Source organism: Rosa chinensis, chromosome 6, assembly GCF_002994745.2.
Source record: "Rosa chinensis cultivar Old Blush chromosome 6, RchiOBHm-V2, whole genome shotgun sequence".
NCBI lineage: Eukaryota > Viridiplantae > Streptophyta > Magnoliopsida > Rosales > Rosaceae > Rosa > Rosa chinensis.
In genome coordinates this window covers 20,219,005-20,230,995 of record NC_037093.1, presented here as the reverse complement: position 1 = coordinate 20,230,995, position 11,991 = coordinate 20,219,005, and the positions used below count along the sequence as shown (strand labels likewise).

Here is an 11,991-nt window from a genome sequence, read left to right as displayed (position 1 = left end):
ATATCGATTTTCATGTGTGTAAAATCAGGGGCGTGACAGGTTCACTCAATGGCCGGGAGTTACAAATTTTCTGTTACTAGAGTTGATCAGTCCTTTTCTTTGCTTGTACTTGTATTTTTGCTTCCTCTGCAAGTTTAGGGAAATTCTAGTGTAGTGGTGGGTATCTCATACCCATATTTACAAAAGTGAGAACAAATTTTATTGTCAAAGTTGTAATTTGAGTCATATTTTGTGTAATCTTAGTTCTAATAATAGTAATTACACATCTTACGACATTTTATAAGTTTTTGAACAAATTCGTTGTCAATGTTGTAATCTTAGTTCTAATAATGGTAATTATACCTCTTACGACATTTTTACAAGCTTTTGAACAAATTCGTTGTTAATGTTGTAATTTTTGTTTAACTATATGTAAATAGTGTAAATGAATATGATAACTTTTGTTCTCAATGTTGTAATTTTGGTTCAAATACTTGTAAATTTTTGTTCAAATAGTTGTAAATGAGGGTATCTCATACCTACCAGTACACTAGCTTGTCTCGCAAGTTTAGGGTATGTCTGACTTGCCTTTGTAACTTCATCATTTTCTAATAAATTCGAGTGAGGGCAATGAACTAGCCTTTACGTCGCTTCCCTAAAAAAGAAAAAAAAATGGAAATAGACCTCAACATGAACAGAACATGAATCAAGAGACGGGGTTTAAATCAAAACAAATTACACCTTTTATATATTGGTCATCAAACAAGAGATTTCAGGAATGTATGCAAATGTTCTGCATTTTGCAGAACGGTTGCAAGATATGATCAGCCAAAATGGCCCAAACAAATCAATTAGCAGAGGATTTGTGTTCCCCAAGAAGGTTATTATGAATTCTTGAAATGAATTAGTTAACAAGGTGGAAGGTCTTTAGGTGGAGGCAAGACAGATTGATCTGACCCTTTCCCGTTTTCCACCACAAATGCAGTCTTCAAACCCCAGCTAGTATGCAGCTCCAAGTGACAGTGCATGAACCACACACCTATAAATGATCAATAACCCTTCAAAAATATTAGTAAAATAGAACAATATTTAGTTTTTAAAGCTAATGCAAAACAAACTGGTGTAAAAAATTTCAATATTAATTTAGCATAGATGCTATATCTTTACCTGGATTATCAGCCCTGAACCTTATGGCAGCCCAACCACCGGTAGGAACACCAACTGTGTTTCTTTCAGGAGGATCCATCAAATTAAACTTAGCCCGGTCTTTCTTGGGGTCAAAGTTCCCAACTCCGGTCCCAACAATAAAGAAATTGTAACCATGAAGGTGGAAGGGATGGGATTCCACTGTGAGAAGATTGGTATCTTGTAGCACCAATTCTACTGTCGAATTAAAGGCAATCTTGCTTAACCGAGTGCCTAGTTTAGTCCCAAGGTTGGCAGTGAGTGGTGCACCAGTGTAATTGAAAGGTGTTGGGGGGCCGTCAGGGAAATCTGTAGAAAATACCCCCTTGGTGTTGAAGTAATGAGCTTGAAGCAGCCCAACTTGGGGCATCACAAATGTGATGTTGTTCAAAGAAGCAGTGAGCTGTGTTCCATTCAGGCAAGTAGTGCATTGGTTGATTCCCAAACCAATTGTGTAGAAAAGCTGTCTATCGACTTTAAGAGGTACAATTGCTGGGTACTTTGCTGTGTTTAGGCTTCTCAGCTTCCCATTGTAGCTCAGCGCAAAAGCTGTGTCATTGAGTGCTGGAAGTTGGGAAAGGACTGGCAGCACAGAATTGGGGATGCCTTTATATTGCAGGATTGCAGTGGCGGTCTTATTGTCTATGGAAAGGGGTGCATCCATGAATGGCCGGGCAGCCATGAAATATCTACTAGGGACTTGGTTTGCCTGAACAAGAACATTTGTGGTCTGGCCTGGTGCAATTAGTATTGCTTGAGATGTAAATGGTTTGGTATAGACTGCATCAACCTCTACCACTGTCAAGTTGTGGCCAGCTATTGCAAAGAATAGCTCGTCATTGAGTGCAGCATTGATGATTCGTAACAGGTATGTCTTCCCTTGTTCAACCTCCACCGCAAAGGTATCTGAGATACCAAAAACAAGAAATCTAATGAGAATTGAAAATCCTACGACAAGAGAACATAACTCTATGATGAATATAATATGTCAAATGTTTGGCAAGAGAACATTAAATATAGTTGGCTCACGTTTTTCGGAACATGGAAAGAGAGGCCCTGGCTTCCCATTAATGGTATGCGCATCTGACATATTCGGAGGCAACCCGAGTCTGTTCCCTTGTTTAACAACCTCTTCCACATCATTATTCCACCATTCTCCTACACCATTGGCAAGAAGTATTCCAATTAATTTCTGCACTTGGGAACTTTAGGGGGGTGTGTGTGTTTGTGTGGTACAATATCTTAATAGTACAAGAAAAAGTTTTGAACTCATGAGAGTTAAAATTTACTCAAACTCACCTAAGATCAGATTAGCTTCCCTGTAAGGCTGAGGAAAAGGAAAGCCAGTCCCTTGTTTGGGCAGGATGACGATAGCTCCATAGACGGTGGCTCTTAGCCAAAAGATGTGAGCATGCCACCACAGAGTTCCTCTTTGCCCTGTGATTGTCATATTATAGGTGTAACTGCTTCCTGTCTTGATAGGACATTGTGTTATATAAGCAGGTCCATCTGCCCACCCATTTCGATATTGCTTTAGTCCATGCCTGGAAAATTAATCCACCAAATCGTACATTATAAACAGAATTATGATAATAGATACTTACTGCTATCATAATAACCATTTGCAGTAGTATTGAAATGTCTTACCAATGAATTGACATGTTATACTGTGCATGATTTGTGACATTAACTAGAAGTGTATCTCCTTCTCTAGCATAAATTGTAGGTCCAGGGAACAACCCATTTACTGTAACAATTGGCTTAGAATGGCACAACCTGCTCACATTCTTCACTTGAATCTGCAAATAAACGGGAAAAAAAAAAAAGAAGCATGTAATGTTGTGTTAAACTCTAAGAAAATATGGTGGAGGAAGCTCATGCATTCATGAAGCGCTTACGTCGAATTGGTATGACTTCACAGCAGCTTTGGCTGGAATGAAGAGGAACCCAACAAAACATAAGAAGGGAAGTAAGGAACAGAAGCTGAAGTTGTTGGTTTTTGCCATTTTTGAAGCCAATTGTACTTGTATGGAAGGTCAAGAATGTTCGGTGTGATATCATTGGTCAAGGTCTAGTGGCTTTATAGGGCTGCGAAAAATATAAAATAAACTATATCAGTTTGTTGTGATGGAGAGGAGGTGTTGTCAACATTAGGTAGAGACGGCAGAGGTTGTATACCAAAGCTTGGAAGCAAAATACTGATAGCGAAACAGAGTAGATGAAGAAGTTTAATCTTTTACTTTGTTGTATTCTGGTCTGAAATAAAAAATCGAAATACTGGTATAATGAAGCTCTTAAACATGACATATCTCAGCTTTACAGCCAAGGAAAAGTGTTAGGAAGCATTCAGCTTCTGCTTCCTGCTGATCACATGCATATGATCCATTCAGCTTAAGCGACTTGTTTGCTTAAAGTACAAGTTAGTATTAAATAGTAACTAATTAAGCCTATATAAGGTACATTAGTACCTATTAAATAGTTAGTATTATACGCATTAGTACATTTAAAAATACTTTAAAATATAAGGTATTATACCTGTATAATAGTATACTTAAATGAAAATTCAAACACGTACATGAGCTCTCGGTCGAACTAACTAATTAACTTCATCATATGAAATTAACTACAGCGTTTTCAGCCACACCGCACATTAATGTTGGTGCACGGTTTAATTTGTTCACTTTTTATGCCCTCATCAAACATAAAGTAAATCCGGAGTTGTTTGATCAGCTGGCTAGGATCTAACAAAGTAAAAACAATGGTACTACGTTACTAACACACTGTTCCCACGAAGCATTACTATTGGGATAGAAACTAAACAGGGTGATTAAGCATTTTACTAGGATCTTTAAAATGCATGGACGGTTATGTGATAACATTGTGTGGTGGCCAAGAAGAGTAATTAAGCAAACACGCACGCCCTCTGATACGTTTTACTCCTACAAAAATAGAAAGCAACATCACAACTAACTTAACCAGCCAATCCCACACGGGGCTGTGCAACATTCTAGTTTATATATCAAATGCAACATCAGAGGTCTCATCGAAGACAAAATTCTTCTCCATAATCATAGAGACTTTCTACACTGCCAATGAACCAACCACCCACACCGCCACAATCACAGTGTTTTCAGTTTGAAACTAAAATTTTATGTACAGTCAGCATGAAATTACTTAACAAAATATAATTGTTAAGTGATCACAATTAGTGTTATCTGGGAGGACTAGTTTGAGAGATTCGATTCAAACTGGTCAGTATAATTGATGCGCGCGAGAGGTAGACTTCACCGGCCATGTAATGTTGTCAGCTAATTAACTTCATCAGAAAATGTAACCGTCTAGCAGTACTTTTTGCTGCAATATATATATAGTGTTTGGAACACTCGATATATTTTTCAAAGCCACCACTATGTTTAACATGTTATTCAAAGAACTTCTACTGACTACTAATATTACTTTTTGTCTTTGTTCTTTTTTTACATAGCAATGCATGATGCTCCACTTCGATGAGAATATCGTTCTTTTTTTACATAGCAATGCATGATGCTCCACTTCAATGAAAATATCGTAGGATCAGACATTTGCTTGGACATTTTGAAATTGGGAATCTCCTAATGGAAGACAATCCCTGAATGGTGCATGATCTAGTTCACCTTTTTTGTATCATAAACACAAGGTCTCTCATTTCCTGCCCAAAGTGTTTTATATGATTTACAAATACAAAGAGAATTGATATGAGAATGAAGAACTGAAGAGAATATTTATCTATATGAACAGATACGTCTTTACTTTGTCACAATTTTCAGGTTCTCTAATTCCATATTTAAACTCCCAATTACTGGCAGGTAGCAATGGATTATGGATATAACTAATGTTTTAAAACGCTGAGGGGTAGCTCAAGGAGTTTTCGAGAGAGGCTCAGTAAGGAGTAAGCCTTACGGTATCAACGATCTATACTTATCTATACTCATGTGATTATAATTCTTATATATAGAACATTAAGAGTTCACAAAAAACATTATTAATTGTCATTCATTCATAATAAGTACTAAAACCACATGATTCAACAAAATTAACAAACATAAAAAGAAATTGAAGATTTGAAGTTAAAATTTCAAATGATGTCATTTTGAGCTCTGAAAAAAAAAATAAAAAAAAATTCTAGACGTGCGCCTTAGGCAGCGATTTTTGCACTTTTTACGGCTTGTTTTGCGTCTTATCGCCTTAGCATCAAAACTGACTCATTTTAAGGTGAGTTTTACGCCTTTTGCTCCTCAAGGCGCACCTGTGGCACGTTTTTAAAACATTGGATATGACTGGAGCAGGTTACAAACTTCCAGCTGACCAGCTCGATCGAGTAGTTGCTGTTGTTCTATTGGCTCGGTATTAAACACATACATACATAGAGTCCATACTTTGTTGTGGATTTTAAGTTATCAGTTTGGCCACGAACACTTGTGCTATAATTGTATTCTTGTATGACTGTTTTTGGAAAGGACTAAAGATTTGTTGTCTTTTCTCCAAGTTTTGAGCGGATCCCGCTTCAATTCAAAGACTTTGATAACACCTTTGCACTGGATTTTCATAGATTTCCTGTCGAAACTTTTTTTTTTTTTTAAAGGCTTGGATAGGTGAGGAAGAGATCCTTCCTATCCTCTTAAATTAAGAAAAGGAAAACAAGAGTACAAAGGAGGGGGACCAAAACCAAAACCAAAACCTCCTACATAAATAAGAAAAAGGAAACATAAAACTAACGAAAACGAAAGTTCGGTAGACCCAAGTGGTCTCTGTTACAATGTGCAAGTATAAAGGGTGGAGCAGAGTCCCACCAAATCAAGCTTGTAGAAGCAGTACCAAAATTCGCTAATGCATCAGCAACTTGATTACCTTCTCGAAATATGTGAGATGAGCGGAAATTCATTTGAGAAATACGATACAAGTAATTGCGCCATTAACATCCAAGGAACTAAATGAGGACTGCAAAGAAAGTCAAGGATGAGAGAGGAATCCACTTCCAACCAAATATGCTTCCAGTCTCTAACCCAAACTAGTTCAATGGCCTTGATGACCGGCATCACTTCCACTACAACTGAGCTAGAAATTTCAAGATTAGCAGAGAAAGCACCAAGAACATGACCCCTGTAATCTCGAAAAACCGCACCATACGTATATCCCCTCACATTAGAACCATGCTTCCAAGCACTATCAGAGTTAATTTTAATCCACCCATAAGGTGGTGGATGCTAATTGACTTCAATTATCCTAGGAGCACAGTCAGCATGGGGTCATTCCTACATGTCGAAACTTAATTTTCAAGCATGGAGTCATTCCTACATGTAAAATGAGCAAAGGAAAAATAAAATAACTAGCTACAGTTTGGTGTATGAAAGTTCAATTTGGAAACACTACTAAAAAAAAAAAACATGTGGCATAGCTGTTACCGTTGGCTTTTGGTCCCCAACAAGAACCCTTATTCTATGGGTCATCTTGAGCTTATAGGAATCTTCATATTGTCGAGTACAAAACTCTTCAGATCGTCGAAGACAATAGCGTTTGCACGCCAAATTTCATTTTGATCTCTCTATACCTCGCGGACAACAAATTTTGTGTTGGTGGTCGCCATTGTAGATGTTTAACTGGAATTGCTTGATGGGGTTTGTTTTAGATGCTTTGTTGGTTATTTGAGTTACTTTCTTCGGACAATGCACAGTAGTAAATTCAAGCTTTAGGCCAATTTTGGTGACTTTACAGTTGGCGCAATAGTGCTGAATTATTGACTTCACCATTTTATATTACATCATTTCTACACAAAAAACAATTTCAACAAAAAAAAAACCCTAGGAGAGCTCTCTCTCTCGCTCTAGCAAACCTCAGGCCGATGACGGCTAGTACTTTCCTCTTCCTCATCAACAAACCCTAGCGCCGTCCCCATGATCCGGCTTCCATGGAGGCCTTTGCCGCCTTCACATCCTCGTTTGCTCTAGGCTATTGATTGGCCCTTTCCTTGTTTCAGGGAAGGGTGGATTGCATGCTGTTTGGATTGGCTCAACTTCCGGCAGGGATGATTTCTTGGTTGGAGGAGCAGACCCGAGATCTGATTCAAGCGGCGCCTTCCTTCTTATAGGGATTGGAGGAATTTCGATGGAGGTATAGGAATGGCAGCAGAGTCTTGGCAGAAGGGAGTCGGAGCCCTACTTTGGTGGAAGATCATGATGCTGTGGTTGTTGTGGGTGTAGATCGATGGCGGCGACAGGATTGGTCAAGCACTGAGTCTGGATGCCGTGTTCTTAGAGGTCTAGATCATTGGGATGGGGTACTCACAAGATCTATGGAAGATATGGGTTTGGGACCTAAGAATTAATGATCTGCCTGCTGGTTTTACCGGATTTTGGTGGTGTTCCTCCACTGGGAAAGTAGTCTCCAACCATATTCAAGGGCAAGGAGGAGAGGATCGAGCTTGGGTAGTTTGGGCCTTAGTTAAAATGTGGTGTCATCAAACCATATCTCGTGACCTGCTGGATCTTACATTTGTGGGAGGCTTTTTGCAATCTTCTAGTATTTTCGTACACCAATTGAGGTCTCTAGGTGAACTTACTTGTTGTTCAGTTGCTTTAAGTCATGTATTTTTCACTAGGTTGTGGTTTTCTCTTGTTTGTCGCTTGTCTAATTGTGCGCATTTGTTTACAATGAGGGTCACCTGTCATTTGTTTGGCGGCTTATGCCATCTAGAACTGTTGGTATGAGCTAATATGTGATGTACGTGTCTTCTGGACAGGGATAAGTAATGAAGTTATCTATTTCTAAAAAAAAAAAAAACATTCTATATTACATGTAAGTACGTATAATAAAAGAATATAAGAAATACATATATATCTTGTGATTGCAGGGCATTTAGTTCTTTATCCCCTTCTTTTGGCTAGTTAATTAGGGATCTAATTCCCAATATTATTTCTATTAGGTTTTGCCTGGAAGACTTAATATTCATAAATACACATTGGAAATTAGCTAGTTACATGCAATGGCCATGTCATTTGAGATTCAGTTTTGGTATAATAATTTGGGATCCCTAGCACTGTACATAAAATTTATACATTTCAGGAGTTTGAAGTGAAAAGCGCGCACAAATTTAGGTTTTTCCATACAAAAGTCATACACATACATTAATACATTACAAAATCTCTTCTCAAATTGTAGTTGACCATTACCAACTTTGCATGGTCCCCACCCCTGAACATCTTTTTAGATAAATTCTTAGATAGGGGTTTCCTTACCACGTGACTTTAGGCAAGCCAATCAGAATAAAGAAACTTTTCTTTCTTTTTTGAAACTGTCCCTGCTTTTTAAAAGTGCAATACTCAAAATACCCCATGTTGATACCTGATTGGTCAGCTGCACAGCCACGTGGTGCGGCTGACGTACGTAAGATTCTCTCCATTTTTTTTAGGGACTGTGACCACTTACCCAATTTTTGGCCAAACATTGCCCACTTACTCCACCAAGAGTTTTTTAACCCCATTTACCCAATTTAACAATATTTGACAATATTGCCCTCATTTTAATTAACAAATTACACTCATATCTCTCTCTCTCTCTCTCTCTCTCTCTCTCTCTCTCTCTCTCTCTCTCTCTCTCTCTCTCTCTCTCTCTCTCTCTCTAACCTCTTCTCAGGCTCTCTTTCTCTCTCTCTCTCTCTGAGCCACCACGCCCACCACTCCACAGTCGATGTCGGCGTCCACCACCGCCGCTCTGTCCCACCGTCGGACCACCAGAGGATGACGCCATCTAATTCCACGATCCCAACCCCTCTGGGCTTCGCCAGTTTTGTTCGTCAGATGTCCGGGAAGCTCCGAAGCTCCACGCCGGAATCGGGTCTGGGCTTCGCTTGCAGGTCTCGGACGACGTCAAAACTGTGGTCTATTGGGGGTAATAGACAGATTATTGCCCCCCACTAATTTCTTAACTGTGGTTAATTAATCACTGAAATTAGAGTTTTGATAAGTCTTATGTTGTTTTGAGTTTATTAAAGTACAATAATCTGTCAATGATAGTTAAGTGAAGGGTTCTGACTTCATATGAAGACATTATTTGGGGGCAGTAATGTGTCTACTGGCCCCCCACTAAACCATTAAAACTTGCACCAGTTTCAAGGATTCACAGTGTATTGCACTTTATCACAAACAAAACCAAAATGATCATTTTATAATCAACAAGAGATGATTACTGTCTCCTAAGAAAGACATTATTGGGTGGCACTAATGTGTCTACTACCCCCCAATAGACCATCAAACATTACACCGCTTCCTATGTTTTACAGATTATAGAAGTTATTCACACTCAAAACAACAGATAATGTCTAAAAACACACATTATGAGGGTCAATATTCTGTCTACTGCCCCCCACTAGACTGACACAAACCACACAATTTTTTTCATTTATCGATTACTGCAATTTAACACTACATTTACTTTAGAATAGCAGTTTTCAGTCCGTCAATAAATAAAGCAGTCATCATTGGCCCCCAATACAAAGTCTACTGGGGGGCACTAATGTTACAACTTTTATGGTTATGACTGCACAATAGCGGATAGCAGTTTTCAGTCCGTCGTCGATTCCTTCAGAAGGTCAAACCCGGTCTCGCCGAGCTTCTCAGCGACGAGGACCGTCGGCTTGGCGTCGAGCCTGGCAGCGGAGAGCACGACGACAAGTTTCGGCGAGGCGATGGCGAGAGCAGGCGTCGTGGGCGACCTACTGGAGGGATGGAGGGAGGGAGAGAGAAATCCGATGTCGTCTGGAGAGAGAGAGAGAGAGAGAGAGAGAGAGAGAGAGAGAGAGAGAGAGAGAGAGAGAGAGAGAGAGAGAGAGAGAGAGAGAGAGAGAGAGAGAGACATCGGTGAGGAGGGAGGAGAGAGAAATCGGTGAGGGGGGAGAGGGCAAAAAAGTCCCAAAAATAAATAAAAAGAAGAAAAAAGAATTAATTGGGTAAAGGGGAAATAATCTCTTAGAGTGTTTTAGGTAAACGAGGTTAAAAAACAGTTAGTGGAGCAAGTGGGCAAATTTTAAGCTAAAATTGGGTAAATGAGCATTTCCCCTTTTTTTTATTAGTTTTGACCCAAAGCACCAAAATGAGCCAAAATCAACCCACTTACCCCAATAACAAATTTTTATTCCCACTAATCCATTTAAAGGCAAAATATCATTTTTAGGCTCAGTTTAATTACAAAATTACAAAGCATGCCATTCTCTCTCTCTCTCTGTTCGTATTGTTCAACAATGGCTCTGAGATCCCCAGTGACGTCGTCTTCACGGAGGTGGCTCCAACTCCGGAGGCATGGACGGCAGCGACGGCTCTGGTGTCAAAAACAACATGCTGAGGTTCTACACCAACGACGCTCTAGGCTTGAAGATCACGCCCACCGTCGTCCTCGTCATGAGCTGTCTGCTTCATCACCGCCCTCCACATGTTCGGCAAGTTGTAGCTCCACCGATCTACTGACTCTTAACCCGAATCGTTCTAGATCCAGAGTCCTGAAGCTCCGGCGACGCCGCAGCTCCTCGAAGACCGGAGTTTCGAAGGGAGAAACATGAAAGGAGACGATGAAAGAGTCCGCCGAAGATTCGTTGCTCCTTAGGGGGCTCGTGTTTTTCAATCTAAATTTGAAATTGCCATTGTGGAAGTCGCGTGACGAGACTAGGGGGTTCATCAAGAAGGCGTGGAATGAGGCAGACGTGATGGAGGTTTCGAGGCAAGAGTTGGAGTTTCTTCTGGACGAAGACTATTACGCGAGGAAGAGGAATTACAGGCCGCAATACATTCGCTTATGGGTTTGGCAAAGTATTGTGTTAATTTGATTTGTGGGTCCTAGTCTTAGCGCCAGGTTAGTCTCAGTCAAATAGTCTTGGCTTATTTGAAATTTAAACATATGCCAGCAGATAAATGCTATCATGCATGAATTCATGATAGGCTCACTTACAATTATGATAATTACTATCATAATTGCTTTTATGATGGAGGCTCTAAAGATCTTCCAGAGCTTGTGCACGAATCTGTGAACAATTTGGTTGAGGAATATTCCATATTAATTCCATTAAATCTGAGAATTCATTGAAATGGATTCAGAAGGCCCAGAAAGAAAGGGAAAAAAAAGAAAAAAAGTTTCATCGTGGAGCAATAAAGGGCTATTGGGGGGCAATAGATGTCTATTGGAGGGCAATAAATGTTTTGAATTGATGTAATTTCCTAATTTTTTCCCCTTAATCAAAGTTTTATTTGTCTAAATTTAGGGAGATTAATTCTCATTTCGGTGATTGAAAGTTCTATTGGGGGGCAATAGAAGTTTATTGCCCCTCTATTGGGGGGCAATAGATGTTTTCAAAAAATTCTGGTGGACAGCGGTCAGTTATTGGATTCCAGCGAAAGTTGGCCGGATTCCGGCAACCTGTGACCGGAATCCAGCGGCCGGTGACTGGCTCCGGCGAAGTCTCATATGGTTTCTCTCTCTCTCTAAATAACAAAGGGGTGAGGGTAAAATGGTATTAAAAAAATTAAAAAAACCTTAATAGGGTATTAGGGAATACCTCCTTACAATGTTTTGAGTAAGAGGAAATTAAAAAAAACTTAATAGGGTAAAAAACTTAGTGGGAAAAAAAATCCCTAGATATGGGATAAATGGACAAAAACCTTTATTTTAATTTTAAGAGTTAATTACATATAAGTGCATCTTTAAATGTTTTTTTAGTCATAAGGCCATCAACTAATTTTTTCCCTCATAAGGCCACTAGATTAAAAATGGTGTTATATTTTGGATATAAAAACTAACATATTTACA

General features: G+C 39.3%; 1 protein-coding gene across 1 annotated transcript; it reads right to left on the bottom strand.

The window, feature by feature from the left end:
• Positions 1–672: 672 nt before the first annotated feature.
• On the bottom strand, positions 673–3,211 carry LOC112173364 (laccase-11). Its single transcript, XM_024310973.2, has 6 exons — positions 3,063–3,211; positions 2,812–2,963; positions 2,464–2,708; positions 2,194–2,322; positions 1,147–2,070; positions 673–1,018 (listed from the first exon to the last, which is right to left on the bottom strand). Exons 1-6 carry the CDS (start codon positions 3,168–3,170, stop codon positions 888–890), a joined length of 1,689 nt encoding a protein of 562 aa, XP_024166741.1. The 5' UTR covers positions 3,171–3,211; the 3' UTR covers positions 673–887.
• Positions 3,212–11,991: the final 8,780 nt, after the last annotated feature.

What these genes read in the sequence shown, in the direction of transcription:
- LOC112173364 (XM_024310973.2), bottom strand. Translation starts at nt 3,170, where the DNA reads ATGGCAAAAACCAACAACTTCAGCTTCTGTTCCTTACTTCCCTTCTTA. An exon ending in GGAAGCTAATCTGATCTTAG is followed by an intron (nt 2,323 to 2,463) that starts GTGAGTTTGAGT and finishes CCAATGGTGTAG; the next exon opens with GAGAATGGTGGAATAATGAT. An exon ending in CTTTCCATGTTCCGAAAAAC is followed by an intron (nt 2,071 to 2,193) that starts GTGAGCCAACTA and finishes TTGGTATCTCAG; the next exon opens with ATACCTTTGCGGTGGAGGTT.